The sequence below is a fragment of the Salvelinus fontinalis genome, chromosome 1 (assembly GCF_029448725.1).
Source record: "Salvelinus fontinalis isolate EN_2023a chromosome 1, ASM2944872v1, whole genome shotgun sequence".
Taxonomy (NCBI): domain Eukaryota; kingdom Metazoa; phylum Chordata; class Actinopteri; order Salmoniformes; family Salmonidae; genus Salvelinus; species Salvelinus fontinalis.
In genome coordinates, this window is record NC_074665.1 from 43127312 (window position 1) to 43149911 (window position 22600).

At 44.6% G+C, this 22600-nt stretch overlaps 1 protein-coding gene across 6 annotated transcripts in view; it reads right to left on the reverse strand.

Moving 5' to 3' along the window:
- The window catches only part of arhgap23b (Rho GTPase activating protein 23b), a 68620-nt gene that overhangs the window by 23246 nt on the left and 22774 nt on the right, over positions 1 to 22600 (reverse strand). For 2 of the 6 annotated variants that reach the window (XM_055922091.1, XM_055922082.1), the window contains exon 2: positions 92 to 283. In XM_055922091.1, the coding sequence (XP_055778066.1) occupies positions 92 to 283 (192 nt within the window). Of the gene's footprint in view, positions 1 to 91; positions 284 to 4125; positions 5490 to 22600 lie in introns of those variants that run through there. The other 4 variants (XM_055922071.1, XM_055922062.1, XM_055922053.1 and 1 more) reach the window with 4 other exon arrangements.

Sequence of the window (22600 nt, forward strand, 5' to 3'; positions counted from 1 at the left end):
CTGGAGGTTAGCAGATCAGCATAAGCTTGGTAGGGAAATCTGTAAAATGAACGTAATGCATTCCATCGTGGGGGCTATGAACCATTGTTACCTTGAGGTTATTGTGGAGGGAGGACTCTGGCGGGTACACAATGAAGTGGCGCAGCGTGAAGCCGAAGCCCTGGGAGTTCTTCTGCAGGAGCACCGTACGAGGGCCCTGCCACGCCACGCCCTCAACCTCGCCCGACGACAGCGGCCGAGTGTTCTCATTGGATGACAGGACGCCATCATTCCGCCCTTTAGCCTATGAGGGACACAGATAAGGAGGATTTAAGAAAAGGGGTCAAAGTCAATATTAGCTATTCAATTCATTAGTACCACTTTCTAAATGTATCAGTGATTTCAATATGGGAGCAGAATGTCAATGTAAGTTAGGTAAAGTGAGCTGAGGGTGTAAGTGTAAACTTTGAATTAGGTCAGTGAGTCCAAACATATCCTCCATGTCAGTGAGAAATGCATTGCTTAAGTGTGAAACGTCAGAGAAGTTTTGATTTGCGATAATAGCTATATACCACACAGGTTTGGGACCAGGCTAGGGAGAGTTCACCCAATTTTTTTAACTCCACCCAGAATTCTGGAATTCCACCAATGCCTTTCTCTCTCTCAGGAATAATATCTATTTTAACGACCCACCTCTCCCATAATCACCTGCCACACAATGGAGGGGTAAAAATACATGTTGGAGTGGGTATTTATATCTAACAATTATGGAACAACAGGACTCGATCATGACACACACATGCACGTTAGGCACGCATGAACATGCACGCACGTGCGCAAACACACATACACCCACACCTAAAGAATAATAAGACTCACGCCTCTTTGTGTGTTTGGAGTCTTTGTGTCTGTAACAATTTGGGGATACACTGGTGGTCCATATATGCCGTAAAGGGTTTCCCCTATACATTTTTCTTAGGCGGGATGCAGTATCCAACAGCAACATATTCTATTGAAAACGGTTTTAAAATGTTGATATGTAGATACAGAGATTGGCAGGGGGATACATACCTTCATCCCGCTTAGGCTTAAGTAATATTAGGAAAAAGCTCCTAGCTCAGGCACCATACAGCACACTTAGCTTTTTAGTGTCTAGCTACCGTCTTTATCTTATCACACAACCTCTCCTGATAGCCTTCGGCCCTCTTCCTTCTTCATCCCACCCTGCCCTTGACTTCCTATACTCCCTCCTGCCTTCTTTCTCCACTCCCCCGCCAACCCCCTCCCCACAAAATCACAAGGCCAGGCCACACTGCACCGCACCACAACAACAGGAAGTGGAGAGCCTTGAACAGGAAGTGAGGCATGGTGCCTGAGCTAACTGACCCATTTGGGGATTCAGGGAATCCTTCGCCTCTAAGAATAGAGTGGCTAGGGAGGGGACTATGTGTGTGTGATTGTGTGCCTGCGTGTGTTTGTGTGAGTGTGTGGGTGGCAGGGAGGGGGACTCTCTTTCCGATGGGGGCTCCAGTTCCATTGCAACACCCCTCTCTTTATACCCAGCCCAACATTGTGACTAGCATTCAAGCATCTGGAATTCCCGGATCCACATTGACAGGTTGAATTATTCTGTTGACTTCCCATCTGTAATAGTCCCTTATGAAATGCTATGTGTTGTTTTGCAAGGAAGTGGAAATATGATGTAGTGGTATAGGACTGCGAAGGAAAGCTAAGACAAAGGCTGGATGCTTGGAAGGATAGAAATCACATTCTCAGTAAGGAGCCTTAGAATAGACTCATAACACTAATATTAAGAAACTATGTAGTGTACACACACGCGCACACAAACACACACAGGCACACACACACACACACACACACACACAACTACATACCGTGCATTCACGTCCACACGAGCAGGGATGCCCCTAAGCATGGACTCATCATACGTAGATTGATGATGGAGATGGCATAGATGTTGTTTTTCGAAAACACCATGGACACAGAAAGAGTATGTGTGTGTGTACGTATGTCTGTGCATGTGTGTGTGTATGTGCGTGTGTGTGTATGTGCGTGTGTGTGTGTGTGTGTGAGCGAGGTTACACACTGGCAGGTTAGTGTTTTTTGTCATGAATCTTGTTCTAGAGGCAGCTCTGCAGAGTGGTCACTAGCTGGCATAGCCACAAAGTCAAAAAATCTGATTTTAAACCTAAACCTAACTCTAACGTTAAACACACTGCTAACCCTAATGCCTAACCCTAACCTTAAATGATGACCAAAAAGCTTCATCAATTTTTACAATATAGCCAATTTTGACTTTGCAGCTAGCCCATCTAGCGGAAATCGCTCAGTTCTGCCTCAAGGACAAGACTCATCCCAAAAAACATCACCCCGCTACATACTGTGAGCATGACATGTGTCAGAATCCCTCATGGCCTTCTATTCCTACACCTGCTATTTCACATGCAAGTGCATGAAAATACACACACTGGGGTGTGAGATGCCAGCACAATTTGCACAAGCATACACACCAGAGCACGCACGCACACACACACACACACACACACACACACACACACACACACACACACACACACACACACACACACACACACACACACACACACACACACACACACACACACACACACACACACACACACACACACACACACACACACACACACACACACAGGGGCATGAAAAGCCGCCAATGCCAGTCTCCTTTTCACACGGTCCTGAATTCTTCCACCTCTATCAATAACTGAGCCATAAGATTAGCTGCTTGTCAACGAAGGGCAACGTGACGTGTAACTATGACCTCACTTCCCCTATAGGCTGTGAGGTCAAACGCGGTTTGACTTTGTTTGTTTGTCAAACTGTTTTACACGCACACACGAGCGAACCAGCAAATGAATGCATCTGCACACACACGTCACACACACACACACACACACACACACACACACACACACACACACACACACACACACACACACACACACACACACACACACACACACACACACACATTTCCTTTTAACATGTGTTAATGCCCCTGGTTGTCAATTACTCAGGCAAGGCCTTTTGATGATCACAGATCTTTGCTACATCTTTGACGCATAAGAGAACACCACATTCTAACCTACACGCCCACACGCGCTCACATACACAGACACCCTGCCGATGCATCACTCGAGCAGAACAGATGACACTCCAACCTGCACCCATCATACACTCACATATACGTACCACACACACACACACACACGCGCCGATGTATAAATATGTACAGTGCCGGGTGACGAAAGCATTGCTCCGATCTCCTTCCCCTCCGTTAGTCAACAGGCCCCCACTGCGCTCCATTACATAAGACATACAGTAGGCAGGAGTGACACAGCCCCTCCACCCCCAACCCCCCACACACTCTTATTTACTCTCTAGCCTTTATCAAGCCTCTACATTATACATGACCCTTTCTAAAATAGCACATGTCAATTCTGCATTGGTGTAGGTGCTTAGTAAATCCAATGACAATCAGCAGATGGAGAGATGACGGATCCTCCGACTAATACAGCCTCTTGCTACAGGCCAGTGTGGAGTACACACTGGTAAGGCGCTGAACTTCTTTCACTACTGAAAATGGCTGTCATCCTAGAATTAAGCAATAAGGCACTGTGTCACTTAGCCTTACCACGGCTAAGGGCTGTTCTTAGGCACGACGTAGTGCCTGGATGCAGCCCTTAACCGTGGTATATTGACCATATACCACAAACCCCAGAGGTGCCTTATTGCTATTATAAACTGGTTACCAACGTCATTCGAACAGTAAAAATAACTTTTTTTATCATACCCGTGGTATATGATCTGACCTGTCAATCAGCATTCAGGGCTCGAACCACCTTGTTTATAATTGGAATTAGAACATCTCTCTGGAATTAGAACATCTCTGGCTGTCTCTCTGAAATAAAATTGTTAATTTTGTCATATTGCGGAACAATCCTTGAACATCAACCAGACCCAACAACCCAACAACCCGATGCCCAAAGACACATCTACGTCACGGCCTTTCTATGTTTCTATCTTTCTATGTTGAGTTGAGCACGCCAGATTAGGAGATTTCCCAGAAGAGTCTCTCTTTCTTACCCAGGACAAGCGAAGATGTGGCAAAACCCTCCGGGGCAACCTTCGTCTGGGTCGCGGAGAGGAGCGGGGTGGGGTGGAGGGTCGGGGAGAGGCACGGGGTGGAGTGGCGGTAGTGGTGGTAGCATGTAGGGTAATGCTTCGTAACACCGCCAACCAGATACAGCGAGGTTCCGGGTCACTACAGTCCACCCCTACTGAGCACTGGAAACACCACTCCTGCCCTGAGGGAGCTGGGACCTCCACTCTCAACATCACACACACGCACCACACACACAAGAGTGTTTGCTACAGCCCCACACAGGACGGGACACATACGACACCGCTGTTATCCCCGCAACCACCTGACGTTTTCACCTAGACACGCTACACACACTCTCGGCCGGACATGGGGGTCAAGAGTCAATGGTGACCAACGGAACCCAACCACTTAGTGTCTATCAATTTTAACGTCAAATAAAGACGTCAGAATTCAGAGTCAAAATCAACAAAATCTTCATATTGATGAATGAATCCAGGTCTAGGTGAATATATTTGTATTCCTCAAAGTGGATTTGGGTTCTGGTTCGATTTGTCTGTCAAAAATGTTGTGCATCATGGTCCTGTTGGTCACTAGTTCTGTTCCTGGAGCAGTAGGTGAAGCAGCTTGGATGGCAGGCCTGAGATCAGTGGAGACAATAAAGAGAAAGGGCTTTTGCAAGGCACAAGACGACTAGCTCTTCATCAGAGTTGGTCCTAGATCAGTAATATTCTTGATCTGTGTAGAGCTACTGGTGTCCTCATTTCTATCCAGGATCTGATCCAGGACCAGATTATGATTTCATCCTCTCCTCTAGATGAGTTGTCCCGCGTTTGCGTTCTACATGTGGCTAGACTAGTAGCTGTTAACCTCTTGTCCTTTCTCAGTATATAGACAGATTCAGACTCACGCTGCCACACTTCCTTGTTCACTGACCGGATATCGAGGTTCAGAAGTCCTCTTTACTGGTATAGAAGCCATTAGGGTGGCGTACAGGTCTGGAAACCTGTACCTGGATCTTGTCCTCTTCACTGGATCAGAACGAGTTTTAGTTCCACGTTTTTTTATTGTAGCTGGTAACAGTAGTTCTTTTCTCTCATGCTGGGTATAGTGCAGTATTGGCAGCGGCTGGCTCTCTGTTTTATTGCTATCTAAAGTATATCCTCTCCTATTTTCTCTACCCAGGCTCTGCCTGCCTGCCTCTCTCTCTCTCTCTCTGACTCCCTGTAGGCTCTCTTGTGCTCCACGCAACGCTAGTCCACTCTGTCAACCCCACTCACTCACTCTCTCTCTCTCTCTCTCTCTCTCCGCCTCTCTTTCACATTCCTCCCATCCCTCCACTGGCCAGTCCAGCAAGGCGGTTGAGCAGTGAGCAGCACACAGCATGTTCTCTCTGTGTGTGTTTCTCTCTCATGTCTCGCTTTCTCTCTCTCTCCATGTGTGTCTCCCTGTCTCCTCTTTTTATGCTCAGAACCTGGCCGCCGCAGCTGACAGTAGAGTACACACTAACATTAAAAAGGCTGTGTGTGTGTGTGGGGGGGGGGGGGTGACCGAGAGTCCCAGCCTCTTAAAACAAAACTAGCAGCAGCAATGTATTGCAGTGTATTTAAAGCTTTTTGCTTTGACACCTGTGAGCCAGAGCATTGTAAAAATAGAAAGAGAGAGAGAGAATAGGGAGAGAGAGAGAGAAAGAGAGAGAGAGAGAAATAGAGAGAGAGAAAAGAAAAGAGACAAAAAAAGATAGATTGACTAAGACAGGCATGCAGACTCCCCTGGCTGGAAATGGCACCCATCGCTCCTCTCCTCTCTCCTCCCCTCTTTACAATCTCTTTAGAAAACTCAACCCGGAAAAATGGGAGCGCCGACTCAGTGGTAGGATAAAAAAGGAAAGGCATTTCCCTATCTGCTTCACTGTATCTCTCCCCTATGGCTAGCCTGCTTTTCTGAGTTCTGTGTGTTCTTGTGTGTCAGTGTCTGTCCAGACTCCATAGCATTGGACCTTGGGGCTACTGTTAGTAAGGGCAACCACTGACACTCCATCCAGAGGGCTAAATGTGTGTGAATCATGAATCAGAGGACGCAGAAGTCATTATGACGGAGCTAAGATGAATGGAATTGAAGGATGGGGGAGGAATGGGAAATGGCTATTTAAGGACTAACAGCCTTGTAAGCGTGTCACCAAACACAGATACACACATTGATTTAACTTATTCGATTTTAGTTCTATCAATAGAGCAATTACTAGCGAATACGAAAAAATTTAAAAAGCTGCAAATACCACATGCACACTCACACACACCTTTCTTTTCCCTTTCTCTCTGGTGACATGACACCACAGGTTTGGCTGGTTATAACCATGAGAGGCAACCAGCCAAATCAGCCAAATCCCTGTCTGAAATGGGGTGGCCATCATTAACATGTCATTGATACTAGTACTGTCAGCACAGACGGCAAAGTAGTCCCCTCCTCTTCTAGTAATGGGGCAACCCCTGGCATAGTGCAAAACTAAAATACTGAAACAAAGCTCACAAAAGCTATTGGTTTAACAATGATACAAAAAAAGAGAGCGACATTGCATTTTTTTGGGGGGGGTGTAAGGTGGATCAAAAGTAAGTCAATAATTAACTTTCCACCGTGATAAAACAATAGGAAAAACAGAGAATTGGCTGTTTAAATTGGGCAAGGACAGCAACACGCCTCTAATCTATCCCTCACATGCGTCCCCAGTGGGAACCTATTTTTGACCGTCAAAAGTGGTGCAATATAGGCCTATAGGGAATATGGTGCCATTGATTGGGACACACCCAATCTCTCTCTCCAGCTCTCTCTGCCTCTCATTGGATACTTCTGTTAACACCCCCCCCCCCCCCCCCACTCTCTCTCATGTCTCCTCTTTTTAGGCTCATTACCCTGCAGCTCCTTTGACCTTGCTCTCTCTCTCAGTCTTTCTATTCCATCTCCTCTTTCTCTCTCATTATCTCCAGTCTCCACACAAATTCAACCCTCCTCTTGACTTCTTATATAACCAGAGGGAAGAAGTTACGGGGATGAAGGGAGTGACAAACAGAAAGAGTTGTTTCGACAGAGACAGAGTCTAGACAGAGAACACACACACACACACGGACACATTCTACTTATGCTAAATTGTTTATTCTATTCTTCTGAGCCATTTACTTTATGTCCGTATTCTTATCTTTTATTATTTCTTATTGTTTGCATTGTCGAGAAGGAGCGTGCAAGTAAGCATTTCGTTGGACGTTGTATACCGTGTGTATCCTGTACATACGACTAATAAAACTTGAAACACACAAATGCAAACACACACATACACACAATGTAGACATGATTATCAGCTATTTTTTGTTTAAAGCCACTAGTGGGCAGCACTAGCTTGCAAAAGATCACGCTGACTTGATAACCTTCTCAATTCAACAAATAGACCTAACTGTAACTTACACCATTGATTATTGAAACCGAGAGTATGTCTAAAATAGGCAGCCTATTTATTCACACACATCGGGGAGACAACAGAGATATTATCAGATATTATTGATAACCCCTGTTGGCTAAAATGGGCTAATATCAATAGTATGCATTAAGGGATTATTCTTTTTTTGAGTATGCATGAGAACAAAAAGGAGGCGCACGCACGCACGCACGCACACACACAACACACACACACTCAACCTTCGATGGCAGGAAAAGCCTCCTAATTGACCTATTTTTTGTCAACTGTGAAATTGTTCCAAGCTAAAAAATTAAATAATACAGCTACATATTTCCGAGCTTCGTGGTTCTTCTCTTGGTTTTCTTTTTATCTTTCCACATGGCCGCAGCTGTTGTCAGTATGGAACTAGTCCCAAACCAGGCCAAGTAACCATGGACACTGCAAAACCTCTCCCCTTTAATGGCATAACTAGCCCCATAGCACTGACCCGACCACACACACACACACAAACTAAGAAACAAACACATTGACTCACACACACACACACACATTGATTATGAGCATGGGGAATGCAGTGACGATTTTAGCATGTAAATGGTGGGGCAAACTCAAGCTATTTTTTGGATGCATGCCAGCAAAGCCACTACACAACACTGAACAATACATTAATTGCACTATAACGGTGACAAATGGTGCCCACAAACTGTTAGGGCCGACATAAATCTTTCCTGACAGCGGAGCTTTCCTTTCAGCACCATGGAGTGAATCCTTACCACTGCTACACCTGGCTATCAGCGGAGCCTTGTCTGGCAGCAAAACAGTTCATTCAGCCTCGCTTACTGCCTTTTTAAAAAACATAGCTGATATGGCTGACTCGCTTAAATAAATATCGTTTCTACTGACTCCTTGTGGATTTGTGTAACTCGATAAGAACTGCATTGTCCTTCAATTATAACGAACGCCAACATGAGTTTTGAATTTTGAACCATACACAAACACTATCACATTCATGTTCAGTAAATTCATGTTTGTTCTTATATCATCAACACTTAGCTCTAAGTATAAGCAAGTACAAGCAAACTAGCTGCAACGAGGTAGCCCTATTCGTTCAGCACTTTCAAAATGGACACCGGCAGAAATTCAGAGAGATGTTAGTTCAGATAAACTCAGCAAGATGTTGAGGCCTTAACTTTACTGTTCTTTAAACCACCACACAGAGAAAGAGAGAGAGAGACGCACAGTTAGCCTACCATTTGAAGTATTTTATTAGGCCTATGTGGTCTAAAAATAAATTCAAATACAATCACGAGCATTCACTTTTATAGACATTATGCAAACAAAACAACCCTCGCAATATCAACTGGAATTACATGGGTCTATTACTGAACTTTTTGTTGAAAAATAAATATTTGATGGTTACAGACCCAACAACATTATATAGTTTCCCCTCCTTGTGGAGAAAGCAGAACAATTAAATCATTCCAACATTGCCTAAAATGATGAATGAGATAGAATTATATAAGCAATATAACAACTGAGATGGGCAAACTATGGCATAGGGGAACGATGAGCGGATAAGACGCAAGCCAAAATTTAGATTAAGATATTAATAAGCAAACTAAGACAGACGTAGTCGATACACCTATTTGTTCAGCACTTTTGAAATGAACAGCGACAGAATTCAGAACATGGGCCGTTCTTACATTATTCGCCCTGCACGCCAAATCAGAACAATATGAAAAATAACAGGGGCATATAAGCTGACAATGAAATCTCTTACAATATCCGATGATGACATTTCTCTAAAACAGGCTAAAGGCTACATGTCCACCACCATGTCAGAACAGAAGGCAAAGTTCTGAGGGGGAGAGGGACCAAATTCTTAGGGTGAGACACATGGGCCACTAACTGCCTACTACACAACATACACTTAGTATTACTTTCTTAGCTACAGTATACATATCTCCCTGGCAGATATGTTTAGCTTAATTTATGCAGCAGCATACCTATTTTTGGACTTACCATTCTTGTGCTGTGCTCACTTGAACAGGAAGGTGGCGCGGCAGTTCTTCTTGTGGGCAAACTTTCTCTTCAAACTTTGTCATCAAAGTCTGGCATTCTCTGGGTGAATTCAAGCTGGATTGGCAGCATGGGCAATGTATTCAACCTTTTCTGGCCTATGGTGTTGGTGCTGAATGTTTATCCTTTTAAGTTTGGAAAAGAGACCCTTTCGGGCGGATGTTTTAAAACCTTAAACCCAGACTTGGACCACACACCCTCTCCACCGAATAGCAGGCACGGGGAAGCAAAATAGTTATTGCTTTGCGACAGTTAGCCACCAATTCCTTCCAAACCACTCATTGTTGAATTTGAGATTTCTGACTTGTTGTGTAATGTTTATGTCCATTGGTCGATGAGCATCGAGACGTTTTTGTAACGTCCTGACCAGAGTTCTTATGTGTTGTGCTTGTTTTAGTGTTGGTCAGGACGTGAGCTGGGTGGGAATTCTATGTTGTGTGTCTAGTTTGTCTGTTTCTGTGTTCAGCCTAATATGGTTCTCAATCAGAGGCAGCTGTCAATCGTTGTCCCTGATTGAGAATCATATATAGGTGGCTTGTTTTGTGTTGGGGATTGGTGGGTGGTTGTCTCCTGTGTCAGTGTTTGTGCCACACGGGACTGTGACGGTTAGTACGTTTATTGTTTTGTATTCTTGTCTAGTTTTCATGTTCATTAAATTATGGAAACTTACCACGCTGCACATTGGTCCTCCGATCCTTCTCGCCTCTCCTCGTCTGAGGAGGAGGACGACTTAGACTGCCGTTACAGTTTTATCTATAATTTCTCTTCAGCTTTATTAACTCAATACATACATTTTTGTATTGTTTGCAAACGGATATGTCTATTTTATATCTATATCATTTTTGTTGCTAAACAGGTGGGCTCAGCAATAAAGATTTCTGTCACGCCTGCTCCAGCTCTCCCTCTCGAGCGCCAGACAGCCTATCATTACGCACACCTGTCCCCTTCGTTACACGTACCAGCGCCTCTTTGGACCCACCTGCACACTATCATTATTTGAATTCCTTCCCTTTATCTGTCTGTTCCTCACGTTATTCCCTGTGTCAGCATTAATGTCGTTACTTTGTCCCGTCGCTGGTCCTGTCCTTTTTTATGTCCCTAGTTTATTAAATGTTCTCCCTGTACCTGCTTCCTGTCTCCAGCGGCGATCCTTACAGTTTCACAGTTCTACTGTGCCTTATGTTTTATGTCGTCTATTCATCTATCCCTTCTGAACATACAGTAACTGGCGCCTATGCCTTGAAAATCTGGCACACATGCTATATTCTCTGGAAAACAGGCTGCCATTTGAGCACCCATGACCGTACCACTGATTCCTCCAAACATAGGTAGAAATCCCCTCCTCGCCTGCCGCCTCTGTGTCCAGCACCACACAACTACCCAAACTAATACTACCCAGAGTGGCGAATGGGTTAACTACAGCACTCTCTTGTGAGAGGAAGACTGGGGTGATTAACTGTGTCTGAACTGGATGGAGTTCAGTTCCACTCTGAAGGTAGGCTCTTATTAATTTTGAATGTGACAGATAGAAATTAATGGAACATATCGATTCTACATGACTGAGAGTGATGCATAGACATGAGTGATGTCTGTTCTACAACCACTTTCTAGCTGAACATTCTGTAACATTTCAGCACTCTTGAATGAGGCCGATCATGAACCCTAGAAACCCCAGATTGACCCCCAGTATACCCACGCAAGCCATACCTGTACGTGTTCAACAGTTTCCAACCAAACTGTCCCCATCACGACCGCACTAACAAAGCACAGTGTTAATGGCAAATCAGGACCTTTCATCACAGGCCCAAACAAAGACACATATTGTAGCCAAACTAGCTGTTCTGAGATCAGCATGTCAAGCAGGTTCACTGTGGACACCATGTCTCCAGCATGGGCCATGATTCACCACAGACTCCCCTTTACAAAGCCCACAGCAGTGGCCTGACCAACTGACCAAGGCATCTGTACCAGCCATTGTTCTCCATAGACACTGGGCCTTGTGTGGTAGCCAGTGGGGAAAAGGCACTTGGTTTGGGGATACATAGCATTGCATTTCAAAGGACTTACAGCAGGAAGGAAACAACAGGGAAGAACACCATCTTAAAACCAGGGTTGTGTTCATTAGGCACCAAACGGAAGACAGCAGACTCAAACAGGGAAATCAACTCAAATGATGTTTGTCACATGCGCAGAATACAAAGGGTGTAGACGAGCCCTTCCCAACGATGCAGAGTAAGAAATAAATGTAAAAAACATATGAGGAATAAAATACACAAGAATGGAGCAATATACAGGGAGTCCCAGTATCAGATCAATATGTAGGGGTATGAGGTATTTTAGGTAGATACAGTATGCACATGAAGGCAGGGTAAAGTGACTAGCCATCAGGATAAATAATAATAAGAGTAAAATAAAAAACAGAGTAGGAGCAGCATATGATGAGTGTAAGTGTGTGTGTGTGTGTGTGTAATGTGTGTTTGTGTCGGTATGTGTGTGTGTGTTTATGTGTGTTTGTGTTGTCAGTATGCGTATGCAGTGTATGTGAATGTGTGGGGGTTTTGTGAGAGAGTATCAGTGTGTATATCCAGTACAGTAAGCTCCAGTATTGGGACAGTAACTTTTGGAGCTCACTGTAGTGTGTATACTGTATATAGTCTTGTGAGTGTGCATAGAGTCAGTGCAAGATACGGTCAATGCAGATAGTCCGGGTAAACATTAATTAACTATTTAGCAGTATTATGGCTATTTAGCAGTCTTATGGCTTGGGAGTAGAGTCTGTTGGTCCGAGAGCCGATGCTACCGTTTGCCGATCGGTAGCAGAGCGAACAGTCTATGGCTTGGGTGGCTGGAGTCTTTGGCAATTTTTTCGGGCCTTCCTCTGATACCGCCTGATATAGACATCCTGGATGGCAGGGAACTCGGACCCAGTGATGTACTGGGCTATCCGCACCACCCTCTGTAGCGGTTTGCGGTCGAGGATGGTGCATTTGCCATACCAAGTGGTAATGCAGCCAGTCAAGATGCTCTCGATGGTGCAGCTGTAGACCTTTTTGATGATTCGAGGGCCCATGACAAATCTTTTTAGCCTCCTGGGGGGGAACGGCGCTGTCGTACCCTCTTCATGACTGTGCGGGTCTGTGTGGACCATGTTAAGTTCTTAGTTCTTAGTTATGTGGACATCGATGTGGATGTGGATGGGGGCTTGCTCTCCCCTCGTTCTCCTGTAGTCCACGATCAGCTCCTTGGGAGGGACTACCTGAACTTTTGAAACAGTTTCTGTTGCGTGCCCTAATAAACACTACCCAGGCATGTAGATGCATGTTCTTGAATGGTATCGTAGGTTCTTTGTGGATTATAGGGACAGCACAGTTTCAAAGTGAACCTATGATGACGGTAGTAACAACCGTATGGTTGAAATTCCAAGCAGGACAACACCTCAGTGCGCAATGTGTAAAAAATGGCCATTTTCCCATTGGATAGGGTTATTCACATTGGCGTTATGACAAGCCTTGCGGGGGCAGAAAGTCTGTTGTTTTGAATTGAGTTAGGGTCCGTTACTTTGTGGTGCATTGATATGACAGGCTTGAAGCCGGACGGAGTGTCGCTTGAACCGTTCAAAATAAGCATGTCTATTTTAAGACTGCCTTCTCTGCCACAGTGTCTGAAGTGATGATATATAGCCAATCAGGGTTTGGATATGAGCCATTTGATTGGATACAATTTGAGAGATTCGGATATGCAGTTACAAAAGTCAATGGCTGCAAACTCTGCTTTGAAGATAACACTTTTCCGAATGCAGCTTAGGATGACTGGTGCTTTGCCTATTTCATAGTTTCCTGTGCTAAGACCTTATCAAAGATATTGGCCAAACCTTTCCTTGGTGAAAGTCTTTGTTGGTCTGCTGTGTTAAAGCCTAGGCATTAGCTCGGCAAGCTAACACAAGTCTTCAGATTTCAGGCAAAGCTACTTGAGTGTGGTTCACTGACTGAACGCCCTCCGTTACACATGCTCTCTGTTATGTTGACAGCAAGGTATGAAGAGAATGGAGGAATGGAGGGACGGAAGGAGGGGTGATGCTGGTTTCCCTGGAGAGGCAAAGGGGGTGTCAGGTGAGGATTCACAGTGGCTGGGGGGGGGGGGGGGGGGGGTAATGGGGGTCATGCCACGGCATGCAATCCCTAATGCTCAGGGCAGCAGCTGGGCATCCAGATGGGGCAGACACCACAGAGAGCATTCTGGATTAAAGGGGGGAGGCACATCCACCCCCCTACCCCCACCCTATGCACTACTCACAGAGAGCATTCTGGATTAAAGGGGGGAGGCACATCCACCCCCCTACCCCCACCCTATGCACTACTCACAGAGAGCATTCTGGATTAAAGGGGGGAGGCACATCCACCCCGCTACCCCCCACCCCATGCACTACTCACTCGCTGGGAGCAGAGGGCTTTGTTGACTGCACCTGATGCCCGTGCCCACCGCTGCCCCTCCCTTTTATCATTGTCTCTTTCATGTCTTTCACTCTGCCGTTATTATCGCTTTATATCGAGCTCCCACGCTCGCTAGCACTTTCTCTGGAAGTTTCTCGCGCTTTGTTTTCCTATTTTTTATTTGGTCTTTCTTTTCTCTTTGTTTTCCTATTTTTTATTTGGTCTTTCTTTTCTCTCTTCATTCCATTGCTACACAGTAATCGCCATCCCGCTTTCATTGACACATTCCTGTGCAGCCCACCTGCTGGAGGAATAATGAGCCAGTGTTTGTTCTAACACACACACACATAGATATGTGCACGCATGCACTCACATGAAAGGACACACACACACGTACACACACACACACACATGCAAGTGTACGTACACGCAGTCGCACTTGAGCACAGACACAGACACACACTCCTTTCCCAGTCACTCTGGGTGGAAACCCCAGCTCTTACCTCAGGCTTGGGATAGCCATTAAGCCATTTATAAGGTACAGAGCAGCAGCTCTATGCCCGACCTTTCAACTTTGCCCCATACACGCACGCGCACACACATCGCATCGACCCACCTCATTCCCTTCCATCTCTCCCTGCCCCTGCCCTGTTCCCAGCTCAACAGAGGCTCATTGTCATGTCTGCATTTCAGAGCAAGACCCGGCCTGTCCCAGGGTGCCTCCCACCCCCTTTCTATACAGTAAAGCCCCATTCCATTTCTCTCTCTTGGCGAAAACAACACACAACAATAATCGCTCCCATTTGGGGTCAACACAATTGCATCCTGTCACTCATTATGGTTCCCCCTCCACCAACACTTCTACTCCACCGGACATACACTATCCCGACCAAAAGTATGTGGACACCTGCTCGTCGAACAACTCATTCCAAAATCATGGGCATTAATATGGAGTTGGTTCCCTTTGCTGCTATAATAAACTCTTCTGGGAAGGCTTTCCACTAGATATTGGAACATTGCTGCGTGGGCTTGCTTCCATTCAGTCACAAGAGCATTAGTGAGGTCGGGCACTGATGTTGGGCGATTCGGCCTGGCTCGCAGTCGGCATTCCAATTCATCCCAAAGGTGTTCGAAGGGGTTGAGGTCAGTGCTATGTGCAGGCCAGTCAAGTTCTTCCACACCGATCTCGACAAAAAAATTCTGTGTGGACCTCGCTTTCTGCACGGGGAATTGTCATGCTGAAACAGGAAAGGGCCTTCCCCAAACTGTTGCCACAAAGTTGGAAGCACAGAATCATCTAGAATGTCATTGTATGCTGTATCGTTAAGATTTCCCTTCACTGGTACTAAGGGGCCTAGCCCGAACAATGAAAACAGCCCCAGACCATTATTCCACCTCCACCAAACTTTACAGTTGCCACTGTGCATTTGGGCAGGTAGCGTTCTCCTGGCATCCGCCAAACCCGGATTTGTCCGTCGGTCTGCCAGATGGTGAAGGTGGCATCCTATGATGGTGCCACGTTGAAAGTCATTGAGCGCTCCAGTAAGGCAATCCTACTGCCAATGTTTGTCTATGGAGATTGCATGGCTGTGTGCTCGATTTCATACAACTGTCAGCAACGGGTGTGGTTGAAATAGCCGAATCCACGAATTTGAAGGCACACTTTTGTATATACAATGATTTCGGAAAGTATTCAGACCCCTTAACTTTTTCCACATTCTGTTACGTTACAGCCTTATTCTAAAATTGATATCTTCTATTCTCATTCTCATCAATATACATACAATACTCCATAGTGACAAAGCAAAAGCTGTTTTTTAGAAATGTTTGCTAATTTATTAAAAATCTAAAACTGAAATATCACATTTATATAAGTATTCAGACCCTTTACACAGTACTTTGTTGAAGCACCTTTGGCAGCTATTACATCCTCGAGTCTTCTTGGGTATGATGCTACAAGCTTGGCACACCCGTTTTTGGGGAGTTTCTCCCATTCTTCACTGTAGATCCTTTCAAGCTCTGTCAGGTTGGATGGGGAGCGTCATTGAACAGCTATTTCACGGTCTCTCCAGAGATGTTTGATCGGGTGCAAGTCCGGACTCTGGCTGGGTCCGGACTCGGGTGCAAGTCCGTACTCTGGCTGGGAGAATTGTCCCGAAGCCACTCCTGCGTTGTCTTGGCTGTGTCTTTAGGGTCGTTGTCCTGTTGGAAGGTGAACCTTCGCCCTTCGCCCCAGAGGTCCTGAGTGGTCTGGAGCAGGTTTTCATAAACGATCTCTCTCTACTCCATTCATCTTTCCTTCTATCCTGACTAGTCTCCCAGTCCCTGCCTCTGAAAAACATCCCCACAGCATAATGCTGCCACCACCATGCTTCACCGTAGGGATGGTGCCAAGTTTCCTCTAGAGTCTTTAGGTGCCTTTTAGCAAACTCCAAGCAGGCTGTTATGTGCCTTTTACTGAGGAGTGGCTTCCGCCTGGCCACTCTACCATAAAGGCCTGATTGATGGAATGCTGCAGTGATGGTCGTCCTTCTGGAAGATTCTCCCATCTCCACAGAGGAACTTTGGAGCTCTGTCAGAGTGACCATCACGCACTTGGTCACCTCCCTGACCAAGGCCCTTCTCCCCCGATTGCTCAGTTTGGCCGGGCGGCCAGCTCTAGGAAGAGTTTTGGTAGTTCTAAATTTCTTCAATTTAAGAAGGATGGAGGCCACTGTGTTCTTTGCGACCTTCAATGCCCCGGATCTGTGCCTCGACACAATCCTGTCTCAGAGCTCTACGGACAATGGTTTTGCTCTAAAAACTTGTTTCTGCTTTGTCATTATGGGTATTGTGTGTAGATTGATGAGGAAAACATTTTAGAATAAGGCTGTAACATAACAATATGTTATGCCAAGGAGTCTGAATACTTTCCGAATATAGTGTAGTGTATAGTGTACATACCAACAGTTTGATAGGGGGAGATAGTGGTGAGATGAACCAGCGTTAGATAGTGGGAGAAGGTGGTGAGCAGCTTGAAATGTGTTAGCCTAGAACTGGGTGGTAATGGCAGTATGATCCATATGTTTCTGCTGAAGACAGCTTGTCTTGTTGTTGTTGTCTTGTCAAACGATGCAAAGATGCTGATGTTGAGGGTAGAAACGGTCATGTATTTACCCACTGCAAATTGGTGAACTTTGAGAGTTACCCTGAGCTTGTCCAAATGACACAGAACAAAATTTACCTTAATCCCAAACAAATACCCCTCCCTTCCAGCCTGACCGGCTTCACGGAGAAATCAAGGGCATTTCCCATGGCCTGACCAGGACTTGGCTTATCTACTTTACCACAGGAACCTGTATTGGCAGGCATTCCATTCTGTCACTCACTGTAACACAAAGGTAAACATTACAACTGGAGTGCAAATGGCCATTCAGGATCGTGTTTATTAGGGCACACTGTAGCAAAAAGGTTTAAAATATTGTATAACAGAATATATTTCCAGTGAGTGCTTCTTATTTATTGGAATTATTATTTTGGGGGTATTTTACCCCCTTTTTTATCTTGTCTCATCGCTGTAACTCCCCAACGGGCTTGCGAGGCAAAAGTCGAGTCATGTGTCCTCCGAAACATGACCCGCCAAACCACGCTTCTTAACACCCGCCTACTTAACCCGGATGCCTGCTGCACCAATGTGTCAGAGGAAACACTGTTCAACTAAAGACCTAGGTCAGCCTGCAGGCGCCCGGCCCCCCACAAGGAGTCGCTAGATAGCGATGAGCAAAGTAAAACCCCCCCCGGGCCAAACCCTCCCCTAACCCGGACGACACTGGGCCAATTGTGCGCCACCCTACAGGACTCCCGGTCGGTTGTGATATAGCCCGGGAACGAACCCGGGTCTGTAGTGGCGCATTAGACCGCTGCGCCACTCCGTAGGCCCCATATGAGTGCTTCTTATTGGACAAGTTCATATAGTATTAGCCCGTTTCATTCAGTTTGGTACCGTGTTGTGCCAAGTGAACACGACCCAGATCATTATCAAACCTGATGTCGGCTTAAGGTTCTGTTGCTATGGGAAACACTAGTGAATCTTCTGAAAAGGGTGCACAGAGGCTTCTAACATAGGTCATTGCAATCAATCAATCAACCAATCAATCAATAGAACTAAGCCTAACTACATTAGCATTCACTGGCACAGTCACATATTACGAGACATGATCCAAGTCTGTTTGGTTTGTCCATTAGCCGTACATTGTAGAATAATAGTGAAGACGTCAAAACAACACATATGGAATCACGTAGTAACCAAAAAAGTGTTAAAAAAATCAAAATACATTTTATAAGTTAGATTCTTCAAAGTAGCCACACTTTGATAACAGCTTTGCACACTCTTTGCATTCTCTCAACCAGCTTCACCAGGAATGCTTTTCCAACCGTATTGATGGCGTTCACACATACGCTAAGTACTTGTTAGCTACTTTTCCTTCACTCTGCGGTCCAACTCATCTCAAACCATCTCAATCGGGTTGAGGTCAGGTGATTGTTTAGGCCAGGTCATCTGATGCAGTACTCCATCACTCTCCTTCTTGGTCAAGTAGCCCTTACACAGCCTGGAGGTGTGTTGGGTCATTGTCCTGTTGAAAAACAAATGATAGTCCCACTAAGCGCAAACCAGATGGGATGGTGTATCGCAACAGAATGCTGTGGTAGCCATGCTTGTTACGTGTGCCATGAATTCTTAATAAATCACTGACAGTGTCACCAGCAAAGCACTCCCACGCCATCACACTTCCTCCTCCATGCTTCATGGTGGGAACCACACATGCGGAGATCATCCGTTTACCTACTCTGCGTCTCACAATGACACGGCATTTGGAACCAAAAATCTCCAATTTGGACTCAACAGACCAAACGACAGATTTCCACCGGTCTAATGTCCATTGCTCGTGTTTCTTGGCCCAAGCAAGTCTCTTCTTCTTATTGGTGTCCTTTTAGTAGCGGTTTCTTTGCAGCAATTTGACCATGAAGGCCTGATTCACGCAGTCTCCTCTGAACAGTTGATGTTGAGATGTGTCTGTTACTTGAACTCTGTGAAACATTTATTTGGGCTGCAATTTCTGAGGCTAATTATTCTCTGCAGCAGAGGTAACTCTTTGTCTTCCTTTCCTGTAGCGGTCCTCATGAGAGACAGATTCATCATAGCGCTTGATGGTTTTTGCGACTGTACTTGAATAAACTTTTCCTGGATTGACTGACCTTCATGTCTTAAAGTAATGGTGGACTGTCGTTTCTCTTTGCTTATTGGAGCTGTTCTTGCCATAATATGGACTTGGTCTCTTACCAAATAGGGCTATCTTCTGTATACCACCCATACCCTGTCACAACACAACTGATTGGCAACGCATTAAGAGGGAAAGAAATTCCACAAATTAACTTTTAACAAGGCACACCTGTTAATTGAAATGCATTCCAGGTGACTACCTCAAGAAGCTGTTTGAGAGAATGCCAAGAGTGTGCAAAACTGTCATCAAGGCAAAGGGGTGGCTACTTTGAAGAATATAAAATAGAGTTGAGGTCGGAAGTTTTTCACAATTCCTGACATTTAATCCCAGTCAAAATTACCTGTCTTATGTCAATTAGGATCACCACTTTATTTTAAGAATGTGAAATTTCAGAATAATAGTTGAGAGAATGATTTATTTCAGCTTTTATTTATTTCATCACATTCCCAGTGGGGCAGAAGTTTCCATACACTCGATTAATATTTGGTAGCATTGCCTTTAAATTGTTGAACTTGGGTCAAACGTTTTGGGTAGCCTTCCACAAGCATCCCACAATAAGTTGAGTGAATTCTGGCCCATTCCTCCTGACAGAGCTGATATAACTGAGCCAGGTTTGTAGCCCTCCTTGCTCGCACATGCTTTTTCAGTTCTGGCCACAAATTTTCTATGGGATTGAGGTCAGGGCTTTGTGATGGCCACTCCAATACCTTGACTTTGTTGTCCTTAGGCCATTTTGCCACAACTTTGGAAGTATGCTTGGGGTCATTATCCATTTGGAAGACCCATTTGCGACCAAGCTTTAACTTCCTGACTGATGTCGAGATGTTGCTTCAATATATCCACAACATTTTCCTTTCCTCATGATGCCATCTATTTTGTGAAGTGCACCAGTCCCTCCTGCAGCAAAGCACCACCACAACATGATGCTGCCACCATCGTGCTTCACGGTTGGGATGGTGTTCTTCAGCTTGCAAACTTCCCCATTTTCCTCCAAACATAGCGATGGTCATTATGTCCAAACAGTTCTATTTTTGTTTCATCAGACCACAGGAAATTTCTCCAAAAGTACAATCTTTGTCCCCATGTGCAGTTGCAAACCGTAGTCTGGCTATTTTATGGCGTTTTTGGAGCAGTGGCTTCTTCCTTGCTGAGCGGCCTTTCAGGTTATATCGATATAGGACTTGTTTTACTGTGGATTTAGATACGTTTGTACCTGCTTCCCCCAGCATCTTCACAAGGTCATTGCTGTTGTTTTGGGATTGATTTGCACTTCTCGCACCAAAGTACGTTCATCTCTAGGAGACAGAACACGTCTCCTTCCTGAGCAGTATAACGGCTGCGTGGTCCCATGGTGTTTATACTTGCGTACTATTGTTTGTAAAGATGAACGTGGTACCTTCAGGCGTTTGGAAACTGCTCTCAAGGATGAACAAGACTTATGGAGGTATACAATTGTTTTTCTGAGGTCTAGGCTGATTTATTTTGATTTTCCCATGATGTCAAGCAAAGAGGCACTGAGTTTGAAGGTAGGCCTTGAAATACATCCAATTGACTCAAATGATTTCAATTAGTCTATCAGAAGCTTCTAAAGCGATGACATTTTCTGGAATTTTCCAAGCTATTTAAAAGCACAGTTAACTTAGTGTATGTAAACTTCTGACCCACTGGAATTGTGATACAGTGAATTATAAGTGAAATAATCTGTCTGTAAACAATTGTTGGAAAAATTACTTGTGTCATGCACAAAGTAGATGTCCTAACCGACTTTCCAAAACTATAGTTTGTTAACAAGAAATTTGTGGAGTGGTTGAAAAATGAGTTTTAATGACTCCAAATATATATTTTGATTTGTTTAACACTTATTTGGTTACTACATGATTCCATATGTGTTATTTCATTGTTTTCATGTCTTCACTATTATTCTACAATGTAGAAAATAGTAAAAATAAATAAAAACCCTTGAATGAGTCGGCGTGTCCAAACTTTTGACTGGTACTGTATATAGCCTGTCCATATGATGCTAGGCACATTTCTACTTAAGTTTGAGCCTAAACAATTGGACTAGGTGTCTGCCTGAAAGGTTGTATAGCCTAAAGTTGAGTCTAAATGCCTTGGAGAAATGCTACTGTTTACCCATGTGACTACACCAGGCCAAAGCAACCACGGCGGCACAAACGAATTGCCCTTTTACTTTAGAGCTTTCAGCAAATGCTTGAAGGCTTGATACTGGACATATAAGGCAAGAGGAGTCTGCTTGACTGAGCACACATAATCTGATGGGGGAATTTGGAAGAAAGTTAGATAACGGAAGACATTTGGAAGTTTGAGAAGTTGAATCAATGAACTTCCGGAAACAAAATTGTCACATGTGGTGCTTGAAATGTGGAACGGTAAACACAACACATGTAGCCTAAATTGAAGGTCAAGCAAGCTATAAGTCAATGTGAACTACAAGTAAAACTATAACTTGTTTAATTTTACTTAATTTACTGTTATCTGAATAACCTCCTTTGCAGTGCAACTGGTTAAATGTGGCCATCAGTTTTCCCCGACAACATGTATGGCAACTTGAAGACCATGAGTCGTTTGGCAGTCTATATGTCTCTCCAGCAGTTAAAGCATGGGATAGCCCAGATTCCTGAAACAGTGTAGCCCAAATGAACAACATATTTTCCCAACCCTCTACATTGTAACAGTGAGGAAAGTGTAACGGCTACAATGTGCCTTCTGTCTACGGGGCTGCACCTGTGGGCTGACATATGGAAATTGATGCATTCTAACCCAATTTCATATTGTCTCACTCCCACATCCACCCACCCTTACTTATATTCTGATGGGGGTGCATATAAGGCTCAAACATGTCCAGTAGTGCATTCATTGACCATGGTGGAAAATCAGGTTGAAGTTTTCTTACAGTAGGTTATAACAGAATAATAAAGCATGTATTGTAGTGTAAAGCTCTTGGGGACTCCATTACAGTAATGAAAAAAAGCTTTTAGGTAGTAGCATGAAATCAACTTGACAACACCACTTGAATTATTTACAAATGCATTCACCGTTTTGTCATGTAACTTAGAGTGCATGCCTAAAATAATGTGGCCCCTGTTTTTTTATTTGAACAAGCGAACGTTGCACATATTTTCTTTACTAATGGATGTGAACGTTATGTTAATATCAAATAGTCTCACAACATCATATGTGATAATAGTTTGACAAGTCCACTGTATAGACTATTGTGTGG